The 18,713-nt window shown below is 43.4% G+C and overlaps 1 protein-coding gene across 3 annotated transcripts in view; it reads right to left on the bottom strand.

The window, feature by feature from the left end:
• Positions 1 to 11,437: 11,437 nt before the first annotated feature.
• lnx1 (ligand of numb-protein X 1) overlaps positions 11,438 to 18,713 on the bottom strand; it is a 43,299-nt gene continuing 36,023 nt past the window's right edge. For all 3 annotated transcript variants that reach the window (XM_061683153.1, XM_061683154.1, XM_061683156.1), the window contains 6 exons: positions 17,295 to 17,699; positions 14,760 to 14,894; positions 14,504 to 14,681; positions 12,785 to 13,034; positions 12,142 to 12,300; positions 11,438 to 12,069 (listed from right to left, as the gene is read on the bottom strand). In XM_061683153.1, coding sequence (XP_061539137.1) covers positions 11,934 to 12,069; positions 12,142 to 12,300; positions 12,785 to 13,034; positions 14,504 to 14,681; positions 14,760 to 14,894; positions 17,295 to 17,699 — 1,263 coding nt within the window. In that variant the 3' untranslated portion in view covers positions 11,438 to 11,933. The remainder of the gene's footprint in view (positions 12,070 to 12,141; positions 12,301 to 12,784; positions 13,035 to 14,503; positions 14,682 to 14,759; positions 14,895 to 17,294; positions 17,700 to 18,713) is intronic.

Below are 18,713 nucleotides of genomic sequence, written 5' to 3'. Positions count from 1 at the left end.
CACAGAGCTTCCTTTGAAGGCACAAATAGTCACTCACATCTGGATACCATCCCTTCTCTATTCTTTTTCTTTCCACAAAGACCCCTGCTTAGCATGAGCAGCAGTTTATCGGCCACACGAGGAGCACTGAACGGTTTGAAACCAGAGAAAGAATAATAACGGTTCAATGGTGAACATGGGGGGAGAAAAAAAAAAAAAAAAAAAAGAAAGTCCAGCAGAGTTGAAAGCAGGGGTTCTCCAAATTGGGGTCTGGGAACTGTAGTTTGGGAGTACACAAAGTAATCTGCATTAAATTATTATGATGTATGGTATAACATTTTTTTTTATGAAAATCAATTGCATACCTACATAATCATTAGCGTAACAGCATACAATAATTGTCTAAATAATTTTTGAACATTTTTGGAAGACCAAAAAATAAATAAATAAATAAATAATTTTTTCCAGCGGACTTCATTTAGATTAAATGGTTTGGTGGAACATTTTGGTGTTGAAATATTTGTTTAGTTCAGTTTTGTGTCAGTTTTACACCAAAACCGCAAAGGACCTGAAGCCTGTGGGTTACACACGCACACTCACGCTGCGGTTAGTGTGAGTAATTGTTTCCTACCTGTGGTGCTTTTGCAGTGAATGTTTGACGAGGGGCACAAAGTTGCATGCTTGGCAGCGTAAGAGAGCGCTAACTGCTCAGGGCTAATTGTCGCCCGAATGTGCTTGCGTGGCTTCTCGGCCCTCTCGTACTCATGCTTCACATAGCACACTTGGAGATGGAGATGATAGATTTCACGCGGGTGTGAGGTGAACGCTACCGCTGCCAACACAACGGGAACATGTGCACCTTGTTTGACTTTCAAGATAGCTTGTATCCATTAAACTATGTCGTGGATCAGACTAACTCATGTAGGCATTCAATTTATTATGGGCTGAGAACAATGCCTGGTATGAATCTTTTCCAGATGAGGCGGACCCAGGACTAAGTCTTATGATGCCCTGGTGCCAAATCCCTTGTGAATGTAGGGATGTTTCCCAAGTGGATCCACGGTCTAATCCTATGTGGATCAGGAGCCAAATCCCTTCTGGACTTGTGGCCGTCTCCCATGAGGTCTTGGGGCTAAATCCCTTCTGGACCAGTGATTGTATTCCATATGGAACTAGGGGCGTATCCCATGAGGTCCTAGGGCTGTATCCATTGTAGAGACATAGCTGACTCGCCACAGGACCTCAGGCCAAATTGTATGTGAACACCAAGGTCAGAGACCATAAGGTCCTGGTTTGAAATCTCTTGTGGATCTCGAGAAGATTTCCATATGGATTTGTGACCAAATGCCTGAGAGGCTGCCATGAGGCCCTCGAACCCAATTCCTTATGGAGCTCGGGAAGATTCCCATCTGGACCTGGGCACTATCGCTTGTGAACCCCTGGCTGAATCTGATATAGAGCTGCCGCCAAATCCCTTGTAAACCTGGAGATGATTCCCATTTGGACACAGGGCCTAATCCCTTCTGAGCCAGGGTTCATATCCCTTGTGGAACCAGGGACATATTGCATAACGTTCTAGGTCCAAGTCTCTTGGGGACCTGGAGAAGATTCCCATGTGGATCCATGGTTGAATCTCATATAGACCAAATCTCACGTAGCCCTGGGTTGCCATTTGGACCCAAGGGTGAAATGAAAGAAACATTCATTCAGAAAGAACACATGCTTCTAGAGCCAAAGTCAATTCAAGTCAAGTCCATTTTATGTATAAAGTGCCAATTCACAACAGTAGCTATCTCAAGGCACTTCACACATTCAGCAACTCAAGAACCACACTCCTCAGACGTTAAAGAAAAACGACTGAACCCCACCTGAGCAAACACTTGGCAGCGGAGTCAAGAAAAAAAACTCCCTCTAAGGAAGAAACTTCAAACAGCATCCAGGGCCTGTGGGGTAAATCGGTCTTGGCTGGTTGGGTTTAGATGGAGAGACAGAGTATAGCGTCAGATTAAACAAGATAGTGTGGTTGAGCAGTCGGGGGAGGGACAAGAGAACAATGGGCACAACGACAGTGATAGTCCCACGATGACAGCACCAATGACGTTAATGGTCCGCTCCCTTCACCACCATCTCCAGCTTCGCCACCGCTGATAACAAGCAGATGAATGTGAAGGTGCAACAGCACTGCCTTCAAAGCAGGGAGCACAATCACAAGGGAGCAAGAGAAAGACAAAGTGAAGTAGGTCCGTAAAGGGCCTATCTCATTGGCCAGGAGACTAGTTTGCGACCTGATGGCGACTCAGGACTCCACTGGTTGTGGAAACATCCCGGTGACGTCTACTGACCAGGGAGTCGCAATAAATTCAAACGTCAGATTTCTTTCGGACACCTTTTGGAGACTTTTTAAAGTCTCGACTGCGTGGACGTCTCTACGACTATGCGGCGATGTCTCCGCGGCGATGTCGCAGTGTCCTCCGGGAAAATCGGTGTCCGTGAGGTGTCGCCATGGTGAAGGCGCAAGGAATATTTTGGTCTCCCGGGTCACTGCGACTGATCAGCCGCGGCAGTCACCACGACGTCTCTGCCAGTGAGCTAGGCCCTTTACATACGTAATAGCAGTATCCACAGAAATAGTCGTGGTCATTTTATACATCATAAGCTTCCCATCTGGTCCTGAGGTACTATCCCTTGTGGATGTACTGAAGTATTTGTTACTTGCCACCAGTGGAACTGGGGATCCCTTTATTATTGTGACCCAGAAACTGAGGGGCTTCTTGCATACGTTCAAATCCAATGCGGTCACAGGGTTTGCAGGAGACTGCAACTGGCTGCACAAGCTCAGCCTTGTATGACGCATGTACACCAAAGTCACAAACAAAAACATCTGACAAAAAGGAAATTTGCCTCTTTTATTTTGCTCCTGGCTGGGTCCCTGTGGCGGGCCTGTTCAGCACATTTCTCCCGGTGAAAACGAAACCGTCAGCGCTTTTGTTTTTGTGTGTTGCAGGGGGCTATTTTTATCACCAAAAAAAAAAAAAAACCCAGGAGGCAGGCTGTATACCTTCAAGAAAAATGGAGAGTTATGGATAAAGGTGATGCAAAGGCTCTTTAAAAAGGGCCTTCTGCGAGATGTTTGGCAGTTTAAGTGCTTTTAGCGGACTCTTGGCACGCCTTCACCTGCTGGCAACATGGCAACTAACAGAGGGTGAAGGAGGCTTGGAGGGGATAAAAATAGGGATTCTATTTCGGGATCTTTTGAAGATAAAGATGTGATCTTCCTGTGAAGACTTCCTGGATCGTCTGTGGATTCACTCCAGTGAGCTTCAGTGCACCTGGTTTCAGGAAGACATACAACCCCCTCTTAATGCACACCATCCCCCACGGGATTGTTTATTATGACACTGCAGCGTGTGCAACCCCGAATTGCGAATCAGTCATTTTTGCAGCTGCGTGCACGCATGACGTGACCCCCGAGATGTTCTTGATCTCCAAAATTGAACCCCATCGTCCCCAAGGGTCTCCAATGACAACAATCGAGCTGCACGTGAAGAGAGGCATCAATAGACCTTTTGGGTCCGTAGAGACTGAATAAGTGTGTTTAGATGTGTTTACCTTAAAAAAAAAAAGACATTGTACAGAGCAAATGCAAACACACAGAGTGCAGTATGCATGCACAAGGTCTTCGGACTGACGCGGCGCCTGCTGCATAGTTAATACTAAAAGCACGTGATGACAAACAGACAATCGTTTCCCCATTCCACTTCTGACGCCGTTTGGCAGAAAACTCAAACGATACCAACTCGCATTCCCCTTCTGACGCTGTGATCCGAACGCTACGGCTGGAAACTAACCATCCCACTTCTGACACCATCACATCCCACTTTTGACACAGTTTGGACTGAACTCGAAGGATGTGGACGAAACATCCTACTTCTGACACTGTTACACCCCTCTTCTGAAACAGTGTTAATGAACTCTGAGGATACAGATTAACGATCCTACTTCTGATACATTACATCCCACTTCTGTCACAGTTTGTACCGAACTTTTTGGATGTGGACTAAACATCCCACTTCTGACACCGTTTGTACAGAATCAAAAGGATACAATCGAACCATCCCACTTCTGACTTCAGTCCCATCGTACTTCTGATCTCATTTCACCTCAAGATCACAAACACAATTGGGTACTCCACTCCACTTCTGCCATCGTTGCCTTCGCACCCCTTGCACCATTTGTCGACAAACTCTGAAGACACTTTTTAACCATCCCACTTCTGACAACGGCACCCACTAACCATCCCAATATTGAGGCTTCACATCCCCCTTCTGCCACCACTCCCGTCAACCACTAACCAACTAAGCACCCCACTTCTTCACCGGTGTGCCGGCTAACGAGCCACATGCTGCTTCACCACCGCCCAAGCTCACGTATCTTATCATCCGACGATACGTAGCGGCCTGTTCTGCTTAATATCTCACTTTTGCATAAACGCATGGCCGTGAGGATTATATTCTGCCGGCATCATTAGCAGTTTGAACCTCCGCCAAGGCTTAAACGTGTGTGTGTGTGTGTGTGTGTGTGTGTGTGTCTGAGTGTGAGCACGCACACACACATCCACACACAGTGGGTGACATTAGGACGTAGGGAAGAACAATCTATAAATATCTCTTATGTGTCTTTGTCACGCACACTGGTCGCCCACTTCCCCTCAGCTGACCCACGCGAGCGTCGCGGCGCATTAGCCGAGCGCTTTAAGAAGCAGGCTCGAGGCCGACGAACAAGCGCAGAGTTCCAAATACTGACTCGATTTTCTTTTTTCTCTCAAAAGGATGTCGACTAATCCTTCCATTCTGATAGCTGGTCACAAGAGGAAAGAGAGAATGATCCCACTTCTGACACAATTTTTGTCACACAACTCAAAGGATGCTCACTAGCGCTTCCGACGCCGTTACCGTCCCACTTCTGACAATGTTTTGTCGCTGAACTCTACTGGTACCAAATAGAGTCTCTTTTCTAATACATACAAATCATACAAATCTAAGGATACTAATTAATCATCCCACTTCTGACAACTTGTTCTTGAAGGATGCCAACTAACCATCCCACTTCTGACATAATCCTATTCTACTGCTAATGCGGTTTGTCACAGAACTCTGAAGATGCCAACCAACAATCCCACTTCTGACACCATTTGTGGAAAAACTCTTATGAATACTAACTGATCACTCCACTTCTGACACCATTACCATCCCTCTTTACACATACAGTCTGCATAGTTTGTCACAGAATTCCAAGGATATTAACTTACCGTCCCACTTCTGACAATGTTTTTCACAGAATTCTTAAGGGTACAACCTAACCATCCCACTTCTGACACCATTTTCCAAACACCTCTAACGACCACCAGCCGACTTCTGATATCCTTTGAGTACAGCAACTGTCCCATTTCTGACACCATTTACCACATAACTCTACTAACCATCCCACTTCTGACACAACTTGGCTGACACTTTAGAAAAGTACCTCAAATATACCTTTTGAGTAGTTTACTACTATGGACGTCTAAACATTTGTGTAGATTGGAGAATTCTTGTTTTGTTGCCTACATCTGAACACATAGAACGACAGAAAACCGAGGAGAAATTGGAAATGTGGAAACTGGTGAATGCGCTTGTGAGGGGATTCGCCTCGACGTGTGTTGGCAAACATTTGATGAGAGTAGCTTCACTTCACCTGCAGTTGACTGTGAAGTCTCTGTGTACGTGACGAGCCACGCATCCGTCGTCCTCATGTCCAGCCTGAGTCCGTTTGACTCGGAGCCAGACACACTTTTATAAAAAAAAAAAAAAGCTTTGAAGGCCGTTGTTGTGCTCTCTGATTCATCTGTTTCGATGTTGGCTCGCTCCTTCTTTCGTCTGGCATTTCCTCAAATGAAAGATATATTGCGAAAGCTACCGCTAATGGGTAGAAGGGGGGGGAAAAAACGACGACGACGTGGAAACAGCGTCGAAAGTCATAAAAGCAAGTCAAACTGGGCTTTCAATGAAAACTCAGCATAAAAATATGATTGATATTTTAAGGTTGATGCTGAAATTGCAATTTTTCAACCGGTCCTGACAAAACTCATACTTCCAATTACATTGTCATGGCCTTCTCGGTTGCGTTCACGTCTCGGCTGGATTGCCGAAATACTTTGGAGTCAGTCAAATGTCTCCAGTTGGTTTAAAATGAAGTTGTTTGCCTCTTAACTGGAACACGTAAGAGGGAGCACAAATCTCCCCTCTTACTGGAGGCACCGAAGTTTAAACGGAACCTTAGAGGAGACAGACAAGCACCCTCACTATTCATTTAGACAAAAACAAACATGTTTTTATTCCTTGACTTGTTTTAGCATTTTCTAATTTTTTTTTATTATTGTTTCTAAATTGGCGGCACGGTTGGGAACTGGTTAGAGCGTCTGCCTCGCAGTTCTGAAGAGCGGGGTTCAATCCCCGGCCCCGCCTGTGTGGAGTTTGCATGTTCTCCCCGTGCCTGTGTGGGGTTTCTCCGGGCACTCCGGTTTCCTCCCACATCCCCAAAACTTGCATGGTAGGTTAATTGACAACTCTAAATTGGCCGTAGGTGTGAATGTGAGTGCGAACGGTTTTTTGTTTGCATGTGCCCTGCGATTGTCTGGCAACCAGTTCAGGGTGTACCCCGCCTCCTGCCCGATGACAGCTGGGATAGGCTCCGGCACGCCCGCGACCCTAGTGAGGAGAAGCGGCTCACAAAATGGATGGATGGATCTAAATTATTTTTTGCTCAATTGCCATATGTCCGATTTGTATTTATGTACAGCACTTGTTTCATGTGAGGTTGTGCTCTTTAAATAAAATTGTGTTGACAAACACTAAAGGAAGCACCGACCTACATTTACAACCGATATTTTTACATTTGTTCCATTAAAATTGTATTCATTTATTACCAACAATGGTTTATATTCTTCATTTTGTAGCATTTCTCATGGCTGCCCTTCTTCCAGTACTTTTTTGTTTTTGTCCAATCAAAATTCAGCCTCTATGTGTTGCCGTGTCAACCTAATCTGCCCAAGGCCAAGAGTCATTTGTGCTGTCTGATCTGACTTAATCTATATTAGCAAAAAGTTACTTTTACCAATCAGATTTCAGATTTGTCCTCACAGGGCCCTTGATGATGTCAGCAATTTATGTTGGGATTTTAATGGTGTCAGAATTAGGACAATAACAGTGTCAGAAGTGGGATGGTTTGTTGTTCCCCTTACATTTCTGTATGGGCGCAAGAAGACAGGCTATTTGCAATTTCTTTTTTATATTTGATCTAGTTTTACGTGAAAACCATATTTTTGGCTTTACGTCGTATGATATAATAGAAAGTTATTCTGAGAAGTATACATTTTGCAAGTCGGTTATTTCCTGCCTGCACGTCTTCAGACAGCCTCAAACGGGAGCAGCTTTGTAAATTTAAGAGCAGAAATACCAACTTGTGATGCCAGCACCATTTTTACTACACTCCCGCTCGCATTGTTCTCTTTGGGTCTTACAAATCTTGTGTACACGTGTGCATGTGCGTGTGTGTGTGCGTGTGTGTGTGTGTGTGTGTGTGTGTGAAGAAGGGCTGGCTGCCAACGTGAATGGATTGAATGAGCCCAGAATAGAGTGCCTAAATGGACCCACACCAAAGAAATGATCGGTTTCGTGATCAGAGGACCGCAGCTGCTCGGCAGACCGTGTTAAACGTCACAAGACGTCTTAGCAGGAGATTTAAAATCGAGCATTTTTTATGGAGAAGTCGAGATTTAAGACGTTCAAGAGTTCTTCGAGAGTTCTTCATTGTTAAATGGTCTAAACCGTTGATGTTTGATGCAGCTAAACCATTAGAAAGTCTAACAAAGTTGAATTTGGGGATTAAAATGTTTAGCAAATAAACAAATTGCACAACCATTCATTTTTATTTTCAGTATTGATCTTGTAGTCTTGATAAAATATACTGTACAAAACACTGAAGTCGTATATGCCCTAAGGTTGAGCAATTTGACAACAACATTTGGGGAAAAAACATTTCTCAAAAGACGCACAGAAGTGGGGTGGTCAGTCGAGTTCTGTCATAAATGGTGTCAGATGTTGGATGGTGTCAGTGATAGGATGATTCACTCATTAGTTAGTTGGTGAGTTCTGTGATAGGTGGTCAGTAGAGTTTTGTGATCATTGGTGTCAGAAGTGGGACAGCAAGGAGAGTTTCGTGATACATTCGGTCAGGCGTGGGACAGCTAGTAGAGATTGCTGACAAATTGTTTCACAAGTGGCACGGTTAGTGTAGTTCTGTAATAAATGGTGTCAGAAGTAGGATGGTTATTGGTGTCCTGTGAAGTGGGATAGATTCAGTGGTGAACAGCGGTTAGTGAAGTTTAGTCATAAATCTTTTCAGAAAAGGGATGGTTAGTAGATTATGTGATTAATGCTGACAGAAGTTGGATGATTGAAAGTGTTTTGCAAAAAATTGTGTCAAAAGTGGAACATAAGTAGGATTAAAAAGAAATTCAACTATCAGCAACGATGTATAAATATGACATTTTGGACTTTTGCAACACTGCGGACAAACAAACCCAAATCCAGCACACACAGTTTGACAAGAAAGGACTTTGGGGTGGTCCACACGTAAACAAAACACAAGTTCAACTTGTCTTGTTTCTGTTTCGTGTCCTCGGTCCGGCTTTGCCCGTGTCCGCCTCGATATGCTGCAACGCTACAAATGTCCAAATAAGGCGGGCGGGACACGGTTTACGCCTCCGCTTTGCTGTTTATCAGTCGCGGCATCCGTCCCGTCCTCCCTCGTTGCCGTGTCACCAACCGTCTGCGAACTCCCACCTTCAGCTTTTGGTTTACATGCGGCCGAGGTCAGCAAGCGGACCGAGCCCAAGGCAGGGGTAAAAATAAAAAAGATGGCTTTGCTGCCCCTGGATTGCTTGTTTCCCTAATTGCTCTTGCGCTCATGTGTTTCGGTTTCCATCGGCCAAGGCCTCGCATCCGACACGGACTTTCTCTTCTCTCGTCTTTTATGAATCATTTCCTTTTTACCTTCTGCCGACACACACGTGTGCAACATCTCTGCTCCCCCACACCCCGCTGCTGCTTCTGCTCAACTTCTCCCACCGGGATATTAGGAACAGCAGGTTCTTCTGGCGCGAGCGCCCTCCATATGTAGTGTTTGACAGGGGGAGCGCCTGCTTGTTAACCTCCAGAGACAACCGGATAGGATGAGAAGCTCCGAAAAAAAAAGGATGGAAACCAGGGGAAAGGGGAAAAAAAGCATCCTTTACCTGGAAAATGTCCACAGTTCAGGTCTCCAGCTGGTGATAAATGGTGTCAGAAGTGGGATAGGTCAGTGGAATTCTGTGACAAATGGTGTCAAAACTGGGATGGTTCGAGGGTTCTGTAACAAATCGTACAATTCAGTGACAAATGGTGTCAGAAGTGGGATGGTTCTAGAGTTGTATAGCAAATGGTGTCAGAAGTGGGATATGTAAGTAGAATTCTGTGACAAATGGTGTCAGAAGTGGGGTAGTTTGAGAGGGCTGTAAAATGGTGTCAGAAGTGGGATGGTTCGAGGGTTCTGTAACAAATGGTGTCAGAAGGGGATGTAACAAATGATGTCAGAAGCGGGATGTTCGTAGAGTGCCCTGGCAAACGGTGTCAGAAGTGGGATGTGAGTAGGGTTCAGCGACTAATAGTTTCAAAGTGGGATGTTTATTTGAGGCTTGAATGGTGAATGAATGAATGGTGTCAGAAGTGGAGTTATGGGACATGTGGTGTAGTGGAGTTGTATGACGAAAGGTTTTAAAGTGGGACGTAATTAGACGTTTGAAATGAATGGTGTCAGAAGTGGGATCGTTAGTACAGGTCTTTAATGAATGTTTGTGGGACTGTTATTGGAGATCTGTAACAAATGGTGTCAGAAGTGGGATGCTTATATGCTTATACTGTACGTGGAGTAGGTTCGTAGACTTTTGTTGACAAAAGTGTCTGAAGTGGGAAGTAGAATTCTGTTCATTAATCATAGCACTCTTCTGACCTATTTCACTTCTGACTCTACTAGCATCCCACTTCTGACACTGCATTTCGTCCAACGATGAAGAGTGAGCCAATCACTGCGCAGTCAGACCATGTAGCAATTATTCTCGTGTCCATTTTGTGAGCGTCTGGTAGCTTGTAGTTTTTGTGAACAAGCCCCACTTCAGCACTTGCGGCGGGAAGGACCCGCGTGTGAAAGTGCTGCCTTGTTCTCTGTGCGGTCAGCTGTGTTTTCGCAGGTGTTCCCCGCTTCCTAAGTGGCGACAGGCGCTCGTTTCAGCACCGAAGCCAACCCGCTTCGGACCGTCTGCGTCGCGGTATCGCAGGAGTTTTTTGGGTCGAGTGGTAATGCTGATTTGCGCCTGGAAGGTCAAAGGGAGGCTGCAAAAGCTCAGTTGGGTCTTATCTCTGGTGGAAGAGATGGAATAAAAACCCAGTTTAAATCCTTTTCTCCAGTTTTGCAAAGATGAGGTATTAAGTTTCATTGCTGTCATATGGGAAACATACATCACGCGTGGGTATGGGATTTGTCAGTGTCGGGCAGAGGGCATTAAGATAACCTGTTTCCTCAATGCGCATTCTTGGCGGCGCACGGGAAGCATCACCCTCGCGCATTGATCCCATTGCAACACCAAAGTCAAAGAGGAAGACGCATTTTGCAGAAAATCATATTGGTACTGTATTGGTAATACCAGGACTGTTCCAAATACACGTGCTCGCCATGACAAACACAAAATTCATGAGGTGGTATACTTCTGCTGGAAGAAGTTGGATGGTTTGGTGTCCAAAATATAATTTATAGAACGTAAGATACAATATATAAAAATTCAGCTTGGTAATTTTATATCTTACGTTCTATAAAAATACATTTGTAATTTTGTGGACCCTGGAAAAGTTATGCAAAAAACGTGATGTTCTACTACTTTTACTACTGCTACCACTACTGTATTAGTGTGTGACCCTGTATTAGTGTAATATAATAATAATAATAATAATAATAATTTTTATACAAAGAAATCTAGCAAAAATATTTTGGACCCTGGACATTTTTTCTTTGAGTTTAATAATAATAATAACAATAATAATAATAATATATTAAAATGTATATTTTTCAAATGTTTTTGTTGGGGTATTGCAATAATCATTATCATGACGAATTAAATTTCCTGTACCAGGAAAATAAAACCCATGCGATCCAAAAATAAATAATGCTAAAATATACAAATATGTAACAAAATAATTAGGCCTGTGGGGTACAAGAGTTCCAATTTTCAACAAGCACCAACACACACGCACGGCCCACGCACACATGCGCATATAAACAAAACAAAAAAAAACAAATAAAATACACAATAAAACACAGAGTGAGCAACTTTGCTGACAGTGTGTTTTTTTACACATGACTTTTATTGACCATTGAACCAAGTATACCGATATCAGATATACGACACGGGCCGAAGCGTACACGCACAACTAAGCCGGACGGCTTCCGCAGACCACCGACCGATACACAGCAACCAAGTCAGTTTTTTTTTTTTTAATCTCTTAAAAGTAAGAAAATGAGTAAGGCCTCCACAAAGTTACCTAATTATTTCAATAGTATCTTTAAACAGCTTATGAACACATTTTATTTTCTTTAAATGTGAAAACAATGAGTCAAACGACACAGACAACTACTTGGCAACGTGTTGTATGATAAACAGATGTAGTACAAGTGCTTCAATCGGCATTTTTTGTTTTTGTTTGTTGTTTTTTTTTTGTTTTTTTTACACACCTGACATTTACAGTGGTAGAACCTCGAGGGTTCCGTGTCCATGTTTCCAGAGACAAACAAGTCCAGTCTCAAAAGGGCGCCACTCAAAAGTCCATTTACATCAGGCTTCCCGGCCAGGACACGATGGTCAACGTGATCCGTCCTCGAAGCTCCTTGAGGAGACGTACCAACGCCATGTGGGTCATGCCCCACGTACTCTTTCCGTTCACCTCCAGTAAGATATCCCCACACCTGAACGCATGCACACATCTGTAAATAATCCACATTCAAAAAAATAAAACAATAAAATGACTTGCATCTTACCTTATTCCGCCGTCGTTGTAGGCCGGCGTGCCCTTGACGATGGAGCGTATAAAAAAGCACTGGTTGCAGTTGACCTCCTCCTGGCCACCCACGATGCTGAAGCCAAGACTGCCCGACATGCTCCGTCGCAGCATGATGTCCTTGCAGCTGTACAGATGCCTGTGGGACCATGTGGAAGGGGATGGTACGTCCTTAAACGGGTCATTTAATTATCAAAAAAGAACGTATGGACGTAACATTTACGGAGCCAGACAGCCTTTGTCATTAGCATTAATTTGAGGTGTGAGTCAATGTGGGTGTGTCACATATTGATTTTTGCTTTTTCTTTGGCTTTATTGCGAATTTTGTTTTAATGATAACCACAGAAGAAGAAATGGGCCAAAGCATAAGGTGAGAATATGAATAACAGAATTCAATTGCATACGCTAATTAATTTGACCAAACGGATGCTATTCTAACTAGCGTGTAGCTTTCAAACCTATTGTAAGAGAAAGTATTGTTACAATCCCACCTTGGCTTTTGCATTATTTTTGTATTTTTTTTTAATATATGGTCTCTCGATATCGTGGATTTTCACTGGATTTGAGTTTCGGATTGGTTAACATGTCTTTGAAATGACTTTCTATAGGGAGCACTAACAAACCTGGGCAGCTGCAGCCACGACACCCACAGCGGGGAGTAGTCGTTGTTGTTGGGCGGCGGGCTCTTGGTGCTGCTGTCGGGCGAGGGCGCAAGGCAGGGCGGCAGCTCGCCCTCCGGCAGACCTTCGTCGGGGGGGCGCATCTCCAGGACTTTGAGCACCACGGGCGACGAGGTGTTCTTCAGGTTGGCCACGGCCTCGCTCCGCGTCACCCCCGTCAGATCCACGCCGTTCACGTTGAGCAAGATGTCGCCTACGGGGCGGGGGGCGGAGACAAAGGGAAAGTGTGAGTCCCATGAATTATTCAACAACGTCCAAATGCGCCCAAGCCGAGCGCCACCTGTGCTTTTGAAAAGAGCAAAGGTTGCTTTTGAGCTAGCATCTGAAGGACATGTTGCTGTGTGAGCGTATGCAAATATTCAAGAACATGTATTCGGCCTCCTGTTATGTTGCTGGTTACATTAACCCATTTAAATTAGAAAGAAAAAAGGTTAAAAGTAGTTTTCTGCTTGGCTCAATAATGTCAAATATTTGCAATGAAATGGTTATGATTTTCGAGATGCTTTTTTTTCTTCCAGTTTTGGACACTTTTTGGATCTCCTGGATTTGAAATATTCCACACTTTATTAGTGCTTGTTAAATTGAGGCGAAATAAGTACACTTTGCATTTAACATGCAACAACTATTTTCACTCATTAAAACCATCCAGACGATAAAATGCCACACGACTCCTGCAGATTGAGGGGAAGAGCTAGAGTTTTACAATCCTTCACAGATAGGTCACGCGTTCAAGAGAGTTAATAGATTTGTTTTCAAACTATTTTCAGAACTTTAAATTAACCAACAAAGATGGGAACAGACCAATAGCCAAAGATGGGAACAGACCAATTTATCATACTTGGACGCACAAAGTTTCCGCAGGGCAACGGGAAAATACAAAATACAGAATTGCAACATTTTACAGATAATAAAAGAAAAAACACAAATCAAACAAATGCTATCGAAAAAAAAGCAAAAACAAATAAAAAATATTTAGCCAATAGTGTGTTTGTCTGTGTATGAAATTAATTGGGAATTAATGTATAATAATCTGCTAAAATGAAGAAAAATAAATTGTATTAAGAAACGTCTGACAATTTTTTCAATACATTTTAAATAGCATGTATGGAGAGGTTTTTGCAAATATTAACAAATATATATTTAAAATAAGAAATTAACAGAAAATAAGGCCATCAGAAGAAGATTTATCCAGTTTTTTTTTTTTTTGTAATCATAATTTTGGGGTCAAATTGACCCATGGACATTAGCGCTGTTCCTGAGAAACGCACATAACAGGAAGGTGAAAGACCAACAATCATGGATTATGCAGCAATATGAACCATTCACCCTTCATAATCCCAAAAAGAGAGATTCATACACGGAGGGTCAACGACATCCTTAATATGCATTAAAGACAGCCGAGTCAGCAAAATCTCCCTCAAGAGTGTTGCCGTGACATTAAATGATCCCGCAATCAATTCCCCTCCTTCCCGGTGCTATGCTAATGCTAATGTTTTGCCTCGCGGTCGGAGACAATTCGCAGAGCTATCGCCGCCGCACGATTAACTCTCATAATTAAACGCGTGTTCGTCAATCAGACTACGGCACAAATCCCTGTCTGGTGCAATTTATTTCATTGGATTGACAATTGCTTTCAGCACAAAGGGTGCATACTGATGTTACCTTTGCGTATGGAGCCCTCCTGGCCCACCACTCCGTCGGGGTCCACGTTCGTGACGTAGATGGGCAGGTCCCACCCGCGGCTGGACATGCCGCCGGCCACGGCCATGCCCAGCGAGTCGTACGGCTCCTTGCTCAGCGTCACCGTCTTCTCGTAGCAGGCGGGCTTCTGGCACGAGTCCTATGAGGATAACAACATTTGAAGTCCATAATCACATTAGATATTGTTATTTTTGTGTGTGTTTGTGTGTGAGCTGACCAGAAGTGTTTGTTCAATGTCCACGGGGGAATACGGCGGTGGGCCGTCCATGGCCCACGGAGCTTCTTGGAGGATGTCAGGTGTCGGTAAGCAGATCTGACGCGACACGATGAAGTGGACGCCCTCCTCGCTAGCCTGACGAAATAACACAAGCTTTGTTAAATACGGAAAATATGGTTGGGTTGAACATTTCATCGGTGCTAATTTCCATTAGCCTGTCTTTGCCGTTTTGCATATATGTTAGCTTTGAGCTAGTAGACTTCTCGTTTGATGAAATAATATAGTTTGATTGAATATGTTGGTGTTTAATTATACAAAGTTTAATTTCTTCCTGTTTTATGTGTCAGTTTTACAGTAAACTACAACTGGGAGTGACAAATACCTTGAAATCGCATGCTATGCCTCTTATCCTGAGGACAGGTGCTAAGGAATACTTGTGTGTATAATTTTATGGTAACTTATAACAAGCAAATCATTAGAATTTAAACAAGCTAGCTAACATGAGCAAACTGCCAACAAGAATACAGAATATTTTTTGCCTTAATGTTTACAGTGGCAGCTTAAGACTTTCATAGGATTATTTTAAAAATCAAACAAGCTAGTGGTGGTACATTGGTCACCTAATTAATATCAGCTAGCCAGCAAACGTTTGTTAGCCTGAAAGATGCCCTAAAAACACAAATAAATATTTAGTTTTTTGTTACAGTGGTCTTCATATGTTTATTCAATGGTAAATTTTCAAATTAATAAGCAGATTTGTACAAGAAGCTAGTGGCGGCACGTCTTTTCCTATCAATTCCATTCCTGACCATGCTAATGTCAACGAGGAGGCTAACATTGCTTTAGCCATAGAGTCGTCCTGAAAACACAACTCAATGTATATCTTTTTTGTTGCAGCAGCATAATAAGGGATTCATAGATTTATAGTACATTTCCCCAAGAATCAACTCATTTCTAAGACTTCTAACAAGCTAGTGGTGGTAATGCGCCAACCCCGCCAATATCAACGAGACAGTAAATGTTAGGCTTGCTCTGAGAACATTTGAAAAAACATGAATAAAATACTCATATTTTTAGTTTCAGCAGCATAAAAAAAATTGTTCATGGGTTTATTTTATGGTACCTTTTTAAAATACTGACCACATTGATAAGAACTGGGCTTCCGGTGGTATCAATGCCCATCGTATCAATGCCATTCCTGACGTTAACCTCAGCTAGCAGGCTAATATTAGCTAGCTGAGTAAAAGATGACATAATATTTTGTGGCAATATAATAAGACATTCATTGGTAGAATTCAAACAAGTTAAAAGAGGTACATGTCGCCCAATTGATTCCATTTGTCACCCATCATCCATTATCCGGCTAACATTAGCATAGGATGAGAGATGCCACTTAAAACACAACCTAATATTTTGTGGGTTGAACTGGCATTGGTCATATGTTTATTTTATGGTATCTTTTTCAAAATAATGACCAAAAAAACGGATTTAACATCTAAGAAGCTACTGGATAATTACAATTTTCATTACTTCCATGGCATTTTTCTCAGCCTAAAATAGCTTGTGGTAATATAATTGAGTCTCATTTCTTATTGAAGTCACTCCCTTTAGGAGCAAAAGTGAGTGAGTGGCTAAGTGTTCTGGCATTTCCTTTATTGGCTTGGATAGTGGTATGAGAGCTTTTCTATATACACACGAGATACTTTTTTAAATGACTCTAGCCTTATTTGCATTTTCCATCTGGTGACCTGCCACTCGTATGCACTTATTCACACTTCTGCCTGACGACTAACTGCCTGTTTCTGTCTCCTTACCTCCTGTGGGAGTCGCCCCTAGTCTCTGCAGCATAGAGCTCAACTCCTTAATAAGCCAGTCCTGGGCCTATTATTGCCTTAATTGGCCTAATTTAATCTCAGGCCCGCTGGCTGTTAATCTCTGTCAGAAAGTGCCTGAAAGGAGACCAATGGGGAGACCCACTAGAGCCAGTCAGCCAGTCTGCACAGGCAGGAACTTCAGGCCAGGAGACCCTGAACGACTTAACGGCAATTAACCGCCATTAGCCAACAAACGCACCACCGATGACTGGCATGGGACCGTCAGGAATTAAGCGCAATCAAATGTAGACAACAGCAACACAATTATCACAAATCACTACAATTACCTTTAATACCACAAGGAAACAGAACCATAGGAACACTACCATAGTTCCTCAAATAGTGGACGCCAATTCCAATTGACGGGTAGTAATGACCATAGGTTCATAGACGCTAATGTTCACATAAAAACAATAGAACTCGAATTGAATGATGTTGCTAACCAAAAGAGCAACAATTACCAAGTCACATAACTGCTTTTTTCTCAGATGAATTCAAACTTTTTCACCGATAGGAAATAATGAAGAAGAAAATAATTTGTGGTGGCATCAGAGAGAAACAGGAAAAGCCAAAGACTTAGGCATAATGTTCTTTCAGCAGCTCCTTGCGAGTGTTCTCATTTTGCATTTGTGTTTGTCCCGTTTGTCTGCTCTCCACCAACCTGTATAAGCAGAGCAGCGTGTTCCGGGGCACCGTAGCGCAGATCATGCCCGTTGATGGCGAGCACGCGGTCTCCGACCCACAGCTGCCCGTCCCGCGCCGCCAGCCCGCCCTCCAGCAGGTCAAAGATGTACAGGCCAGGCTCCTCGGGCCTCCGCACCAGCTTGATGCCCAGCTGCTCGTCCGGCGCGCTTTTGCTCAGCACCACGTGGACGCTGTCGTCCCGGAAGGGGTGGTGGTGGGGCAGGCCGTGGGACGGGTGGGCCCCTGCGATGCCCGCCACGTGCGGGTGGCGGTAGCGGTGGCGCTGCTCTCGGAGGATGGTGAGACGCAGGAGCTGGCACGGTTGCTTTAGTGTGGCCACGGCGTAGCAGTGGGACACGTTGCTGATGTCGATGCCGTTCACCTGACAGGTTCAGGAAATGCATTAAATGATGTGGAATAAACAACCAGTATTTATGATTTGAATTTAATTTAATAATGAAGTAATTATTATGACTATTCTTCTTGTTAATTTATTTAAAAAAGCAAATATTTATGCCTTTAAAAAATTATATATGTTGAAATATATTTTACATAACTATTGATGTTGTGATTTAGGATATTTACATTTCTAAAAACTTATATATATATATATACAGTTTAAAAAAATTATCTACTAAATCTATCGATACATATTTTTTTAGACAAAACCAAATATTTGTTTTTACATGTATAATATGCGGCGGCACGGTGTACCGAGTGGTTAGCACTTCTGCCTCACAGTTCTGGGGACCGGAGTTCAAATCCCGGCCCCGCCTCTGTGGAGTTTGCATGTTCTCCCCGTGCCTGGGTGGGTTTTCTCCGGCCACTCCGCTTTCCTCCCACGTCCCAAAAACACGCATGGTAGGCTTGATTGAAGACTCTAAATTGCCCTTAGGTATGAATGTGTGCGTGAATGGTTGTTTGTTTCTATGTGCCCAGCGATTGGCTGGCGACCAGTTCAGGGTGTACCCCGCCTCTCGCCAGAAGATATCTGGGATAGGCTCCAGCAAGCCCGTGACCCTAGTGAGGATAAGCGGAACGGAAAATCAATGAATGATAAAACAGTATTTTGGATAAAGACAATAAATATAGATCTAACAATCTAACAGATCTTCATCCATATTATACATCCATCCATCCATTTTCTGTACCGGTTCATCCTCACAAGGATTGCGGGTGTGCTGGAGCCTATCCCAGCTATCTTTGGGCGGGAGGCGGGGTACACCCTGAACTGGTCGCCAGCCAATCGCAGACTGTTTTATCTATTATATTAAAATATATCTATGTATGAATCAATTTGAAAGCAATACGTGTATTAGGTACATTGATGCCTTGATTTAGGAGTTTAATTTCTGTGATCAAGCTTGTAACTCAATTTACACGTATATCAAATCAA

Source organism: Phycodurus eques, chromosome 8, assembly GCF_024500275.1.
Source record: "Phycodurus eques isolate BA_2022a chromosome 8, UOR_Pequ_1.1, whole genome shotgun sequence".
Lineage (NCBI taxonomy): Eukaryota > Metazoa > Chordata > Actinopteri > Syngnathiformes > Syngnathidae > Phycodurus > Phycodurus eques.
Note: the sequence above shows the minus strand (reverse complement) of the source record. Positions and strands in the feature narration are given on the sequence as shown.